At 42.9% G+C, this 16494-nt stretch overlaps 1 protein-coding gene and 1 long non-coding RNA gene across 2 annotated transcripts in view; one reads left to right on the forward strand and one right to left on the reverse strand.

The window, feature by feature from the left end:
• LOC132008131 (fermitin family homolog 1) overlaps positions 1-16494 on the forward strand; it is a 35986-nt gene that overhangs the window by 16123 nt on the left and 3369 nt on the right. The window contains exons 7-14 of the mRNA XM_059386525.1: positions 961-1068; positions 1485-1616; positions 3204-3253; positions 9750-9874; positions 10637-10743; positions 11955-12176; positions 12944-13068; positions 14367-14508. Of these exons, the coding sequence (XP_059242508.1) occupies positions 961-1068; positions 1485-1616; positions 3204-3253; positions 9750-9874; positions 10637-10743; positions 11955-12176; positions 12944-13068; positions 14367-14508 (1011 nt within the window). The remainder of the gene's footprint in view (positions 1-960; positions 1069-1484; positions 1617-3203; positions 3254-9749; positions 9875-10636; positions 10744-11954; positions 12177-12943; positions 13069-14366; positions 14509-16494) is intronic.
• Positions 1-16494, reverse strand: part of LOC132008134 (uncharacterized) — a 48010-nt gene that overhangs the window by 9771 nt on the left and 21745 nt on the right. Inside the window, exon 2 of the long non-coding RNA XR_009401548.1 lies at positions 945-1093. This is a non-coding gene — a long non-coding RNA (uncharacterized LOC132008134). The remainder of the gene's footprint in view (positions 1-944; positions 1094-16494) is intronic.

A 16494-nucleotide genomic window follows, 5' to 3' on the forward strand; every position in this document is an offset into this window, starting at 1 on the left:
ATAGCACATTCCTTCTTACTGCCAAGTGGTGTCCCCTTGTTCACGAGGCCCACATGTTTAGCCTTTCACCAGTCGAGGGACCCCCCTGGAACCTTTCTGGTTCAGAGCTGTTATAAGCAACGCTGTTGTGAATATTCTCACGTGTGTTCTGTTTTGGTTTGTTTGGGGCAAGTCCTGGGCCCAGCTCCTGAGTGGTGTCCCACAAAGTTCACAAAGCAAAGACAGACTTTCTTAATGTTCTCAGTCCTCCAGCTTCCCAAGGGCCACACGTGTGGGCTCGTGTTTGTCTTGCCCTGCCGGCAGCTTCAGCACTGCCAGGAAGGACTGTGCCTCTACGGTGGGTTCCATTTCCGGCTGACCTGATAGCAATGCTCTTTGCTGGTTTGGGCTCGCTGTGGATTTTTAGATCCCCTATCATCTTTTTTCCTAGTGTGTACAAGGTTAATGCAAAAGGAAAAATAAACTAGTGTTAATCACCCTGTGATAAATCTGTTTAGGCACTCTATCTTTCTATTCCTCCTCCATATTTTCCTCACCTTTTTTCTTTAAGGAAACAGTAAACTGTATACCGTGGTGGGGGGTGGAGGCAGAGTAGGAGTTATGGTTTAATGGGTACAGAGTTGCAGTTTTGTTAGTTGAAGAGAGTCCTGTAGGTAGGTGGTGACAGTGATTTTTCCTATCAGTGGAAGTGTGATAAAAGAGAGGGAGAAATAATGCAATCAGAGATGGGTCAATTTGGCCCCTTGAAGAAGCTCTAGAAAATATTTTGACAAAGCAGTTTCTAAGTTCAGAAGTAAAAGGAGCTGGGGCAGTGGAAAGAGAAGTATTTCTTTCACTCACCTGAGCACAAGTTTTCTGCGTTAACAAGGAATGGCCTCCATGTTTCCAGTGTTTTCGTACTGAGGAATATAAATATGTCCCCTCCCCAACACATACACACCTACCTGTTTCTTCCCTTAGTACGATGCTGTTCGAATCAACCAACTCTATGAACAAGCCAGGTGGGCCATCCTCTTGGAAGAAATTGACTGCACAGAAGAAGAAATGTTGATCTTTGCAGCACTGCAAGTATGGGACCTTCAGTACCTTCTCTCTGCAAGAAAACAAAGCAAATTTGTTTTCTTAAAGTTTCCTTTTCCTCATACTGTTTCTTTTCTTTCAAGAAAGAACTGAAAGTGAGGGGAACCCATTTCAATTTAAAATATTCCTCATAACCCACACATGCGCCCATCTTCTATAAGGCGTTAGTCTCGTAATTTTTATCTCATCCCTACTACAAGCTCAACCAGTGCTGGAGAAGAACCAAGTTTGAACATGACTAAGCATCCTTCTCAAAATAATTCAGATGAAAATGTCATTTTCCCTTCAGAGGAGGGAGACCTCCTTCTAGGAGACGTTCAGAAGAGATTGTCTTCAAAAAGAGGAAAGTGCTGAGGGATGCATGTGTGTTTATAACGTTGCTGAAACCTCTGTTTATATCCTAGTATCACATTAGCAAACTCTCGCTGTCAGCCGACACACAGGATTTTGCAAATGAGTCTGAGGTCGACGAAGTAGAAGCTGCACTCTCTAATTTGGAAGTGACCCTAGAAGGTGGAAAAGCAGACAACGCTTTGGTATGAACTTTTCTGGTAACTCAGAACCGTGGCTGCGTTCTCATGGGCTGACACATCTAAATGAGCTCTTTTTTATGAGAAATAAGAGAATCTTGTGTCTGATTTTGAAAAAAGAAAACATACTTTTCACCAGCTTAAAGCTAGCAAGACCTGACTGGCTTTTCTCAGGTCAGTTCCGGAAGGGACTATGAGATATGTTCGGTGCTGTTAAGGGCAGTACTTTTATATGTATTTCTTAGGGAGAAGCTGGGGAGTAGGAGGCAAAGACTGCCACCGCCAAGGACTTTTCTTTACTGAGGCAGTCCCTCCCCTCAGATGTGGAGAGAACCACCCAGTCTGTTGTACAGCTAGCTGTGAGAATGGAGAAGATGCTTCACAGATACAAAGCCTATTATCTACTGACCTAGCCATGCACTGCAACTGGGCAAGGTTGACACAGTGAGGGCATTTATTCTGGGACACTCGAAAAAGCTCCTAAACCCTTTTGACTTCAGGAAATAGACAAAAACCTTCCAGTGAGACATAAAGTAATACAAGTGTTTTATCATCTCCTTATCCATGAAACGTGGCAGAATGGTGGCTTTATAATCGGAATGCCTCTCCTGTTTGATTCACCTGTTGAGTTCCACCCTTTTGTTTAACTAAGTACCTCAGTCATGGGAGTAATTATTAGTTTAATGCACACTGAATCAGAGGTGGATCTATTGTCATTGGATATAAATAGTAAGAGATAAAAATGAGTCACTATATTCTTGTGGATTTAATGCATGTTTCCCTGTAATTGATTTCCTTAAAATGGGAAGTTGGTATTATGCAAAAGCAAATACTTCACACAAACTAAATGCCAAGATTCTGTGGAGATTCAGAGCCCTGTCTCAGGTTTATAGGAGACACAGGACTCATTGTATTGACTTCTCTTTTGTCAGCTTCCTCCACTGAATAGGTAGACCATGATCCTTCTCAGAATAAATGAAAAATTCCCTCCTCCCACTCTGAATATTTTCACGTGATGCTAAACAATAGGCTTTTCATTTAGAAAGTAGGCACCGGCCTACACCGCAGAATGAACTCTGAACCAGGTTCCTTTTGAGAAGTTAATCAGTGAACTAGATGTAACTAGATTTACCCTTTATGAGGTAAAACTTGCAAAATATTTTGCTAAAAGTAGCAATTTCTAACTCATATTTTTACCTTGAATGGTAGTGTTTGGTCAGGTTTTTTAATCTCTTTTCATTTTTATGACCCATGACCCATATAGAAAGTGGGGGAGGAAATGTACGACTTAACAAACTTGTATTGTCATCCAAGTCACCATCCAGATCAAGAATTAGAACTTTGTCAGCCACCCAGAAACCCATGTTGTGCCCCTTCCCACCCCCCTCCCTTGCCCACTCCCCATCTGCTGGGGTCACTACTAGAAATGTGGCTCATGTGACTGAGGAACTGAGTTTCTCATTAGTTTAATTTTGATTAATTCACATTTTCATCACCCCATGTGGTGAGTGGCTACAGTATTAGATGGTGCAGATATAGAGGATCAACGCCACCTAATTAACCACTTATGAAATGTTATCTGTTTTTCCTTAGGAGGACATTACTGATATCCCTAAACTTGCAGATCATCTCAAATTATTTAGGTAAGTCACCCTTAACGGGGAAAGGGATTTCTCCTAACAAAGCCTCGCAGGTCAACTGTGCAGGAATTTAAATTGAACCTGCCGCACTAAGCAAGTTCCTGGTTCAAAGGTGGAGCTTGAGCTTTGGCATCAGACAGACAATGGGCTGAATCCTGGCTTGACAACCTGTACTAACTGGGTCCCCTCGGGCATTGTCATGTGTCTGAGCCTCAGTCTCCTGATCTATAAAATGGGGACATACCTCTTCTTGGGTTTATTGGGGAGGTTGAAGAAGATAACATATATGAAGCATTGAGCATGGTCCCTGCTCATAGTATGTGCTCAATAAATGGTGTAAACATGGCCTGTGTCTGTGACTAGTGAACGCCTATGCTAGACTGGTCATCCGCAAGGCTCAGGACTGGGCATCATTCGAAGGTTCTTTCGTGGTTGAAAAGTCAGTTGTCTCTAGAACTTTGGTCCTGGGCTTATACAGAAGTAGTCTCCTTGGTTTATCAACCTTTGCCTATGACAGTGTTTCTGAGAAACTCCCCAGTCACCTCAGATCTGAGACTTAAAAAGACAGAGGAGTTTTTTATTTCATGGAAAGAAAAAAAACATTTGTGATGGTGCCAGGGTGTGTTAAGATGAAAAGAATAAGGCCCCTTTGAAGTTCTATCAATTACTCATGTCACTTTATGGTTCGTTGACTTTTCTTAACACACCGACACTTCAGCGGGTCAATGACTTGAAAAGAAACACGAGTTGTTTGGGGAACATATGATGCAAAGAAAGACTTAGAAAGAGAGAACAGCGAATCAGGTATAAGTGAGAAGCATCCAAAGGTAACGATTTTTATCACTGGGTTTCTATAAGTTGCTTTTTTCTTTTTTTTTTTTTTTAATGTTATCTCAAACAATGGGTGGCTCAGTCATTAAGCATCTGCCTTTGGCTCAGGTCATCATCCCAGGGTCCAGGGATCAAACCCCGCATTGGGCTCCCTTCTCGGCGGGAAGCCTGCTTGTCCCTCTCCCACTCCCTTTGCTTGTGTTTCCTCTCTCGCTATTTCTCTCTGTGTCAAATAAATACATAAAATCTTTAACAAAAATTTAAAAAATAAAAGGGACGCCCAGGTGGCTCAGTCAGTTAATCGGCTGCCTTCGGCTCAGGTCGTGATCCCAGAGTCCTGGGATCAAGCCCTGCATTGGACTCCATGCTAAGTGGAGAAACTGCTTCTCCCTCTCCCTCTGCTTGCCGCTCTGCCTACTTGTGCCATCTATCTATCTGTCAAATAAAGAAATAAATAAAATATTTTTATAAAATAAAAAATTAAAAAAACAGAAATGCCCATTTTTAAAAATTAAGTCAATTTCATTAATTCTTATTAATTAAATTTAACTTTTGTGGCATACATGGTTGCAACCACATATATTGTTATAGTCGGAGCTATAGTAGTAATTTGAATCCACAAATACATCTTTATAATTTTTAATAATCATTCTATGAAGAAAGTAAGTTGCCATATTCTCTGTCTAGAGCAAATGCAGCGCTTCACAAACCAAAAGGTGACCTTTTCCTTCCTCTAGATGTTTCCAGAGAAGGAGAGAACATTCCGGGGTTAAGCCCTCCATCCACTTCACTTTAATGTGATTGCTTTGCTCAAACACACAGAACTGTCTTCTGTTTCATAGCAGTCACTGTATCTACCAAAGGTCTAAAGAGGTTGACTTTAATAGATAATACAGTTCATGGAAGGGAGAGATGAAGGAGGAAGGGAAGGAAGAAGGAAGCAAAGAAGAAAGGAGACAGGAAGGCAGGAGAGTCGAGCTGCACCCCTCCTACTTTTTAGCGTGTGACCCTTAAAGACCCTTCATTTCACTTCCTTGGGCTTCCTTTCCTTATCAGTAGACCAACAGTAGAATGAGCAGTAGAACGAGCCGTGAACCTCAGTCTTGCTCTGAATATGCACGAGTGCTAGATAAAGTGAAAATAAAAGCATTGTGAATACAAAATTGAGGTGAGACGGGGAGGTCCAGCTTGCAGGCGATGCAGAGGGAATCTGATTCTACAAATGAAACCTCAGACACACAGAGGGATTTGGGCCAAGACCACATTCCCATGAGAATCTGGGATTTTAATCCCCAGGAGAGACAGGAGAGGACCCTATAGGCCTGTTGTAAGGTACTGATGCTGGCCCGAAGCCCATGCCCAATGGCAGAAACTTGCTAAAGGTGGCCTTCTCTGTTTAGCCGGGGGTAGAAAAGCTGTCCATCTGCCCCAGGAAGCAAGGAGGAAGTTCTTCCCGAGTGGGGTCCTACTTGGGGAAATGAAAAGTCTCTGGAGAAGCAAGAGTCAAACCCTATGTCCCACATGGAGGTAGATCTAAATTTAAATGTCTTATATGAGAAGTGAATTCTGAAAAAAAAATAAATAAAATAGAAATGGGCCCAGGACCACAAAACCCATGAAGCCCTGGCAAATGAAATTACAAAAATACCTGGAGGGAAATATCCACAATCTAGCATGCATGGGCCTTCCAGAGGAAATAGTAACCCCCTAAAAACTGACCTCCCGGGACGCCTGGGTGGCTCATTAGTTAAGCAGCTGCCTTCGGCTCAGGTCATGATCCCAGCGTCCTGGGATCGAGTCCCACATCAGGCTCCTTGCTCCACAGGGAGCCTGCTTCTCCCTCTGACTCTGCCTGCCTCTCTGTCTGCCTGTGCTCGTTCTCGCTCGCTCTCTCTCTGACAAATAAATAAATAAAATCTTTAAAAAAAATAAAAATAAAAATAAATAAAACCACTCAATTCTTCAAAAAAAAAAAAAAAAAAAACTGACCTCCCTGTAAAAATGACTAGCCACGTGAGCTCATGAACCACCATAAAGGAAAGACAACAGACCCAGCAAACAAGAAGATTAGCAGTTTCAGTAAGTTTAGATAATAGAACAATCTGAAAAAACAGTAAAATGAATATGCTTAGAATCCTTAAGGAAACTAACAGATAAAAATCCTCATGAAAGAGAAGAGATAATATTGAAAAGGACCCAAATAGAAACTCTGGAAATGAAAAATTTAGTCATAGGAATTTAAAATTGAATAGGTGCTCTGAATGTCAAGTTTAAAAGCACAGTTAAGGGGCGCCTGGGTGGCTCAGTGGGTTAAGCCTCTGCCTTCGGCTCAGGTCATGATCCCAGGGTTCTGGGATCAAGCCCCGCATCGGGCTCTCTGCTCAGCAGGGAGCCTGCTTCCTCCTCTCTCTCTCTGCCTGCCTCTCTGCCTACTTGTGATCTCTCTCTGTCAAATAAATTTAAAAAATAAAATAAAAAAATAAAAGCACAGTTAAGGGGCACCTAAGTGGCTCAGTCGGTTAAGCCTCTGACTCCTGATTCCAGTTCAAGTCATCATCTCAGGGTTGTGAGATCGAGCCCTGTCTCAGGCTCCACAGTGAGCGTGGAGCCTGCTTAAGATTCTGTCTTTCCCTCTCTCTCTGCCTTCCCCTCCCCCACCACTCACACATGTGTGCACTCTCTCTCTCTAAAGAGATAGTAATAATAATTAAAATAATTAATAAAAATGAAAACACAGTCGGGCGCCTGGGTGGCTCAGTGGGTTAAGCCGCTGCCTTTGGCTCAGGTCATGATCTCAGGGTCCTGGGATCGAGTCCCGCATCGGGCTCTTTGCTCAGCAAGGAGCCTGCTTCCCTCTCTCTCTCTCTGCCTGCCTCTCTGCCTACTTGTGATCTCTGTCTGTCAAATAAATAAAAAAATCTTAAAAAAAAAAAAATGAAAACACAGTTAAATAGAGAACACAGGTAGAAATGGAAAATGTTATAGGTAGAATGAAAAGTTTCAATATACACCTACTAGGAGTTCTAGAATATATGGGGAATAGGCAAGTATTCAAAACAGAAAGCTTGAGAGTGTTCCATAATTGTTGAAGCCAAAAATCCTTAAGTTCAGGAATCATAAATTCCAATCAAAATACATCTCTATAAATGTACATCTTAGTAAGGCCAATAATTGATAAGAGAAAGTCTTTAAATCAGAGAGAAAAGACAGATTTCTTAGCAAGGAAAAACAGTTAAGTGGGCAGCAGACTTCTTGTTGGCTAGAAAATCTCTTGAAAGTGCTAAGAGAAAATAACAGTCAATCTAGAACTTCCTGCCCAACCAGGCTTTCAAGATTCTACTTTATGCAAACCCCTAAGTACATATCAGACAAGTTATAATCCTACTGCTAAGTTACATACTTGATAAAAACAGTTATTTATGTCCAAACTGTAAGGTGTGACCACTGTTGCAGAGATTACTTTGGAATAAATAAAATGGCTCCTCTAGAGGATTAGAGAGAGAGGAGCACATGTAAAATTCATTCATTGCCTCATTCACAGACAAGTTACTGTAGGTGAATAGGCAAACTCTACTGGACCAAAGAAGTTCCAGGCTGACTTACACAATGTCTATGGGAGATTATCAGTGAGATTCTTGATAAATAAAAGACACCTAAAATACAGTGGAAACTTCATAAAGAGGGAGTGACCATTAAAATCTTTAGTCCCACTAAGACACCCTGGTTATCACATGGAAAAATACCTTTAAGAGGAGTCGTGCACTCTTGTTTTTTCAAAAGAATGTGTTCCAAATTTATGACCTCCCTGTGATGACAAGTGGCTGTCTGTGGTCAGCCTGCAGATGCTTTCAAAATAATGAACACACTTCACCTCTCCTTCAAGAAAAAGGTGAGTGTGAAATAAGTGAGAACACAATTGGTATTCTAAAGAGATTAGTGCTGCGAAGAGAGCGTTTTGGAAAGCACTTATTTGGAAATGTTTCCATTGTCACACTGTTGCCAATAATGATACCGCCTATTAAAACTATATTCTCTTGCCCTGAATTTTGATCATATCTCTCAGTTAAGCTGAGAGTCTGTTCAAAATGGGAGAACTGCAAAAAAGAAAATCACAAGCTCAAAACAGCATCACTTAGATCCATCTCCAAACTAGGACTTAACACCTAACCTAGTTGCAATTTCAGCTTCCCCCAGAAATGAGTCCTAACCAATCAGAAGGGAATTTTCTGATCAGCACCAAAGAGGTCATCTGTCACATGGGCCCTCCATCTCCCAAAAGATGAGGTAATCACCTAATAAGACCTCCTGCCCTTCCCCACCAAGGAAGGTGGCCTTGCCTGGGATGGTCCTTTCTTTTACTAATAACTTTCTCACCCCACCTTCCTTCCTATGGCAACCTTCCATTTTGTACCCCTCCCCATAGCTTCTCTCTGCTTGCCAGGTGGGATGCTGCCCAATTTATGAATCACTTAATAAAGCCAATTAGAATAAAACCAATTTTTAGTTTAAAAAATAATAAAACAATGTTATCTGCACACCTTTAAACCTGGAAAGAGTTTTAAACTCTGTTAAACGTCATCTAAATGAAGTTCTAGTGTGTTTGAAACCCACTTACTAAATACATAAAAATGCAGCCTCTTCTGATTAATTTGCATAAGTGAGTGATTGAGATCAGGGAAGATGGAACTCAGTAGCTTTGTTGTAACAGAAACCTTCAAAATGAGGTAGATGGCATTCTACCATGGACACTGTGATTTAGTGAGCATAGCCAATAGTGTATTTCCTCAACTGGGATTTATGTCACTGAGTAACGACCTCCCTTTTTGAAACAAATTGAACTTTCCATGTTCATTTTTAATTTATTTGTATAGGATTACAATGTACATATATTATACATATTACACATAAATATAAATATGTTAAGGGATGGGTATTTATTATATTCACCTAACATATATTGGTAACATTATATATTAAAATATTAAAAATATTTTAAAGTTTGAGTGTACCCAGTTTTAGTTTGGAGATTACTGGCCTAGACTCGCATTTCTCAAACTTGGAAAGCTTACTTAAAATGCAGAACCCTGGGTCCTAACCTGGACCTGCTGACTATGAGTCTCTGGGATTAGGGCCCATGCTCAGGTACCTTTAACAAGCTCCCTTCTAATTCTGATGGACACCAGATGTCTCCAGATCCCTAGATGTTTCTCTAATAATAAATAATTTATCATTGTTTATTTATTATATTACTTATATTATATATCATTATTATTATTTATTGAATTATGCTAGGCCCTGTGATAAGCACCCTCAGAGATTACCTCTTCCCACTCTCACAGAAGCCCTATGAGCTGGAGGCTGGTACTGTCCCCATCACACAGAGGCAGGACATGTGGGCAGGCAGAGCAAGTGTCTTCCTCAGGGACACATGTCAGGAGTAGCAAAGCCAAAGTGGTCGAAACCCTGAGATTCTGAAGTAACTACCACGTCTATTAAAAACCCCATTTTCAGTTTTTAGATATGAGTTAGCAATATGAAATTTATTTTCAACAATACAGACTGTGTTATTTGAACAGGTTTCCAGAACATCTCGAGCCACGTGAAATTTGCATTGTGTCCCTCCATTTCTGGATAGCTGTTAAAATGCTTAATTTACTTTAATTTGCAGGCCCAAGAAGCTGATCTTAAAGGCTTTCAAACAATATTGGTTCATCTTTAAAGACACATCGATAGCCTACTTTAAAAATAAGGAACTTGAGCAAGGAGAACCAGTAGAAAAACTAAATCTTAGAGGTAAGAAAGTATTATATCTGGGTATGGCTTGTCATCACCCAGCCAGGAAAGACCAACTCTTACCCCCTGAAGGAGGGGAGCCCCTCTATTTCACTGGTTCTCACATGGCAGCCTGCCTTCAGCTTCACTTCATGGAGCACGGGCCTGAAATGTGGAGCGATAAATGGGATTATTTCCATTCTGCTGTCCCTTCTTCCCCGGCGTGTCCAAGTCCCTGAAGTGGCGTCAGTCGGTGCCATCCGCATAGTACATGAGGGACTGTAGGGTCCTGAAAAGCTTCCTGCATTCCAGAAGGGTTATGTTTAATTCAATGTCACTTTAGTTTCTGTCCTAATTTCTGAAAATGGCCATGATTGTGCTGGTAACTCCATGAGCTGAAATATTTAATTAACCGGGGCACTCAGTTCCCTTAGCATTGTGACAGTAAGAGAATTCCCTCTATGTGGGTTTATTTAAAAGTTCATATTCATAACTCCATGTTACAGTGAGTTAGCATAGCCAAATTGACCTGGAAAATGAATTCAATTGATGACATATTTAGGAAAATCATAACGGAAGATTTTTTTGTTGTTGTTATCCACATGCATTGTTCATGAGTCTTATTTAGTTCCTCTTTAATTAATGTTGTCTGCTTGTCCTCAATTTTTCAGAAAAGAAGCAAATGCCAAGGGCTTATGTTCAAAGTGTTTCTTTTAGATGCACATCTGATTTACAGACCACATTTCTCAGAACTCAGTTTTGTTCCTGCCTTTTATCATTCAGGCTGTGAAGTTGTGCCAGACGTCAATGTAGCAGGGAGAAAATTTGGAATCAAGTTACTAATCCCTGTTGCCGATGGTATGAATGAAGTGTATCTGAGATGTGACCATGTAAGTAAATTTAAAAAAAAAAAAAATGCTAAGTCCCTTTACTTTTCTTCAGCCTAAGGACAAACCAGCTGAGATGTTTTTTTCCAATCAGAGCACTCATCAGTCAGTTACTGCCTTGTAACAACCAACCCCAAAATCAAAACGTCATATACCAATAAACATTTGCCTCTGAACCGAGGGCGAGTAGGCTAAGGCTTCAGTGATCCAGCCACACGTCCCCTGGACAGATCTGCTTCTAGCTGTAGGCCTGGCTAGGCTTGGCTCCTTGCTGGAAGTGAAACTCCCTTGTATTTATGCTGGAAGTGCCAGGCTGCCTGGGGAGGCTCTGCTCATAATGATGGCAGAAATGCAAGAGAGGAATTACAAACATGGCAGACGACCTAAAGCTTAGGCCGGCAGGTAGTACTCTGTTATTTCCACCCACGTTTTGTTGGCTAAAGCATGTCCAAAGACAAGAGGTGGGAAATTACACTCTGTCTCTAATGAGACAGACTGTAAAATTCCATGGCAAAAAGTACGGATACTAGGAGGATGAAGACTGAGGTCAGTAATTCAGTGCACCACAGCGACTGTTGCTCTGAAGACTTCCTCTCTCCAGTTACATCCCCTCAGCTTCTAGAACCACGCCCCTTGGCTCCCTGAGGTAAAAAATTACACAAACGTTCAAGAGCAATAGAGACCACCACTGACTGGTTCAGAGCCCAGCAGTGGACCTGATTCCTCCCTTGAGATCAGAATCTTTACTAAGGATAGGCCAGGGTAGACAAAATATGGGAAATCAGTTCATTTTTTTTCTCCTCCTTTCCTTCTGTCACAGATATCCGACATGATATGAAAATGGAAACAGGTATCAAGGAAGGCTGTCAGGTAGCTTGGGTTTTCACCTGCCTGTCTTCCATGGTACACCTGTGTCCTGGGTTTATCTTTCAATGCAAAATTCTCTGTGTGGAATGGGTCACAACTGACATTCCTATTCTCTAGCCCCTTAGCATAGAGAAACTCCACACAGGACTCAAAACACCCAATTCCTGTTGGGTATTAAAGTAGGTGATTGACAGCCACTCAGAACATGGGGTACTTCACCTCTTGCCTCACTCAGTAGCTGACAGTTTTGTGTACTGTAGAGCTGAGAGCTCACGTCCTGGTCGGTTCCCAGCAGGGGGGCACTTTGCACTTGAATTTGTGTCTCAGCCCTCTGATGTTTGCTTCAGGAGAACCAGTATGCGCAATGGATGGCTGCCTGCATCCTGGCATCGAAGGGCAAAACCATGGCAGACAGCTCCTACCAGCCAGAGGTCCTCAACATCCTTTCATTCCTGAGAATGAAAAATCGGAACTCGGCATCTCAGGTGGCTTCCAATAACGAAACCATGGAAATGAACCCTGAAAGTTTTGTGTCACCTCGGTGTGCAAAAAAACACAAGTCAAAGCAGGTACCGCCAATCTTGTTGGAGCAGACTGTTTGCAGTAAATGCTGTATTTTCTGAGATAAAATGAGGAATTAAAATGATTGAGGCCATCAGCATGAAAAATCGGCTGATGGGGAGTTCTGCCTATGGACTCGGTATTAGATGATGTTAAGAAATTATTTTTCCCGGAGCACCTGGGTGGCTCAGTGGGTTGGGCCGCTGCCTTCGGCTCAGGTCATGGTCTCGGGGTCCTGGGATCGAGTCCTGCATCAGGGTCCCTGCTCGGTGGGGAGCCTGCTTCCCTCTCTCTCTCTGCCTCCCTCCCTGTCTACTGTGATCTTTCTCTGTCAAATAAATAAATAGAATCTTTAAAAAAAAAATTATTTTTCCCTTTGGTAGAGCTGACTACTGCTAACTGAACATGGCAGCATTCCCAGATTTCATTAAAATCACTGAGTCCCCACAAGTTAAAAATTTAAATGATGCTTCCATGAGAGGGGGTTAAAAGTTATACAGATAAACTGATTCAAGAGAAACCATTGTCCATGGACACCATACAGAAGGAGGGAGCCAGAACCCTCCATCTCCATGAACCTCAGGGTTTATGTGTTGGCTGATGCTATTCCTTCTTCTCCCCAGTGAATTACAGAGGATGAATGAATGGGAATTAATTGTAGAGTTGCAGTTGGGCCTTGCATTTATGTTTCTCCCTGGGGACCTGAGGTAAAAGGATGATTACAGAACAGTGAGGGTATGCTAAGAACGGTTCAATGTTCTCCACTTCTGCTCAGCTGGCAGCCCGGATTCTAGAAGCCCACCAGAACGTGGCCCAGATGCCGCTGGTCGAAGCCAAGCTGAGGTTCATCCAGGCGTGGCAGTCTCTTCCGGAATTTGGCCTCACCTACTACCTTGTCAGGTATCACACTGTTCACCAGCCCCTCTCACTTCCTGTTTGTCTCCAGGTGCCTTTCTCAGAGCCCAGTTTATTCTCAGTCTAGAATGTAGAACTCTTTGTAATTTTAGAACACTGTCCTCTCGGGTGCCTGGCTCAGTCGGATAAGGATCTGCCTTTGGCTGGGGTGATGATCCCATGGTCCTAGGATCCAGCCCCATATCCGACTTCCTGCAGGGAGCCTGCTTCTCCCTCTCTCTCTGCTCCTCCCTACAGCTTGTGCTCTCTCTCGCTCTCTCTCTCTCTCAAATAAATAAATAATAAAATTAAAAAAAAATAAATAAATAAAAGAAGGAAAGGAAAGAATACTGTCCTCTCACAAATGGCCCCAACACATCATCTGCTCGTAACGATCTTCCATACCTTCTCTTCACAGTACTTACCCGGGCTCCCTACTTCTCTCCTTGTCCCCCTGAGTTTCCAGGTTGGCTGCTAGAGTGATCCTTTTAAGACCTGTGTCAAACCACAGCAGGCATCTGCCCAGAACCATCTGAAGGCCTTCTGGCTTACTTGGCACACAAGCCAAATCCTTAACAATGGCCCTGTAAGACCTTAGCTCTGGGGATTTCACATCCTCTGCCCCTCCCTCACTGTGCCCAGCCACAGTGGCCTCCTGGCAGGTTCATGAGCATCCCCCCACCGCAGCCCCCCCCCAAAAAAAAGAAAGCTGCCGCCTTGCACTGGTTGGGCCCTCTGCCCCCCAGTACTCTTCCCCCGACACCCATGTGGCTCGTTCCCTGACATCTTTAATCAAATGTCCTTGCTCACGGCCGTCTTAAAATGGTAACCCCCTCATTGCCAATATTGCCTGTCCCCCTCCTATGCTTTATTTGCCTTCGTGATCTAACCTGCCATATCTTTTTCCCTTATTCATGACCCGCTCGCCCCTAGAATACAAGCTCCAGAAGTGAGACACTGTCTATCCAGTTAGGTCGCTAAATGTATTCCCTGTGCCTAGAAGGGTGCCTGGCAGACACGGTGGATTTCAAATTCATTGACTTGACCCTCTCTTACTTTGCTTCCCTCTGACGTCAGTTTCACATAAAGGGTGTCTGCAGGACAGCCTTAATTCTCTCCACTCTTCATATTCTCTTCCTATCACAATAAAAATGCTCTTACTGTGGAAGAGTTAAACCCTCACTGTCCATTCTTTGGATGTCATTTAGAAATGTTCCTGTTATCTTTAAGTTGTGTATGAATGAACCTCATGTAGCAGTTGCTTTTCATTCACTTTTTTTTTTTTTTTTTTTTTTTTTTTTTAGATTTAAAGGAAGCAAGAAAGATGATATCCTGGGAGTTTCATATAACAGGCTGATTAGAATTGATGCAGCCACAGGGATTCCAATGACAACATGGAGATTCACAAATATGAAACAGTGGAACGTAAACTGGGAAATCCGGCAGGTATAACGTTTTCGGTGTATTCAGTGTCGAGGCTATAAATGTGTCTTCCATCCGAATTGTAGATTACTCTGTTCATATATTTAGAACTCAGAAACCACAAGCCTGTGCTCATTGTCTGCTAAACTAATCACATGCAGGTCTGGGCAGTTTGCTAATAAGCACAGGCCAAATGGTCTCAGAATCAACACCGCGAGTTGGTTTAGTCTCCATCCAGACTTTCCATACAGACTCTAAACCGCCGAGCAGTTCAATTAGTTTCCTTCCACTCAGCACAGGCTTATATAAGACACTGAAAAGTGCTTCACAGATATCACCAGAGTCAGCGCTGTCACCCAAAAGGAGTCCAAAGAGGCTGCACTGACTGGCTGCCTGGAGGTCTAACCAGTTGAGGACTCAGAGGCTCAACTGCCCACCTGGGGAGCATTCCAGTCCCCACAGGGATAGGCTGCCAGAGAAGCAAGTGAGGGGAGCAGGGATGACTGAGAAGAACTTTGCCTCCTGAGTTAAGTAGCCTGCAAGCTCTCTGTCTCCCATCCATTGCACTTGCACCCAGGGAGCTAAGTCCAAGCCAAGGCTATAGCATGGGAAATTCTAGATCGAGTCAGAGGCACCTGAGCGTCCAGCTGATTTAAGACATTCTGATGTTGCTGATCTAGAATCCTTCCTCCTTTGTTTTCTCGTTTTCCCAGTAGAAAGCCATCCACCTTAGAAGGAGGGGAACGGACTCCCACCTTTTTTTTTAAACCGTGGAATCCTCTCAGCAGGGCTGTTAACTCATTTATAGAATAAAAGTTTGAGATTAGGTGACCTCTAAGGCAGTGGCTCTAAAACCTTGCATATTAGGATTGCACAGGGAGCTTTAACACACGGGCCCAGGCCACACCCTAGACCCCTCAAATCCCAGTCTTTGGGAGTGGGCACCTGGCAGCAATTTTTAAAGGTCCACCGGTGATTCCACTGGGCAACCAGGGTTGAGAAGCAGGGAAATCTGTTTCTTCTAGAGTTTAGAGTTTACGACTTTCAGCTGGAAAGTGGTGCAGGGCTGTTGGGGGAGGGGGATAGGAAAATTCAGGTGAGACTTTTTATTCCATTCAAAAGTCTGCAGAGCACCCCGCCCCTTGACAGAGGGCGTGCTTAGGAAGTTCTTTTTTTTTTTTTTTAATTTAATTTCTTTTCAGTGTAACAGAATTCACTGTTTATGCACCATACCCAATGCTTCATGCAATACGTGCCCTCCGTAATACTTACCACCAGGCTCCCACACCCTCCCACTCCCCACCCCTTCAGAACCCTCAGATTGTTTTTCAGAGTCCATAGTCTCTCATGGTTCATCTCCCCTTCCAATTTCCCTCAACTCCCTTCTCCTCTCCATCTCCCCATGTCCTCAGTGTTATTTGTTATGCCCCACAAATAAGCGAAACCATATGATACTTGACTCTTTCTGCTTGACTTATTTCACTCAGCATAATCTCTTCCAGTCCCATCCATGTTGCTACAAAAGCTGGGTGTCCGTCCTTTCTGATGGAGGCATAATACTCCATAGTGTATATGGACCACATCTTCCTTATCCATTTGTCTGTTAAAGGGCATCTGAGTTCTTTCCACAGTTTGGCGACTGTGGCCATTGCTGCTATAAACATTGGGGTACAGATGGCCCTTCTTTTCACTACATCTGTATCTTTGGGGTAAATACCCAGTAGTGCAATTGCAGGGTCATAGGGAAGCTCTATTTTTAATTTCTTAAGGAATCTCCACACTGTTCTCCAAATTGGCTGCACCAACTTGCATTCCCACCAACAGTGCAAGAGGGTTCCCCTTTCTCCACATCCCCTCCAACACACATTGTTTCCTGTCTTGCTAATTTTGGCCATTCTAACTGGTGAAAGGTGGTATCTCAATGTGGTTTTGATTTGAATCTCCCTGATGGCTAGTGATGATGAACATTTTTTCATGTGTCTGATAGCCATTTGTATGTCTTCATTGGAG

Source organism: Mustela nigripes, unplaced genomic scaffold (assembly GCF_022355385.1).
Source record: "Mustela nigripes isolate SB6536 unplaced genomic scaffold, MUSNIG.SB6536 HiC_scaffold_75, whole genome shotgun sequence".
In the NCBI taxonomy this organism is placed as follows: domain Eukaryota; kingdom Metazoa; phylum Chordata; class Mammalia; order Carnivora; family Mustelidae; genus Mustela; species Mustela nigripes.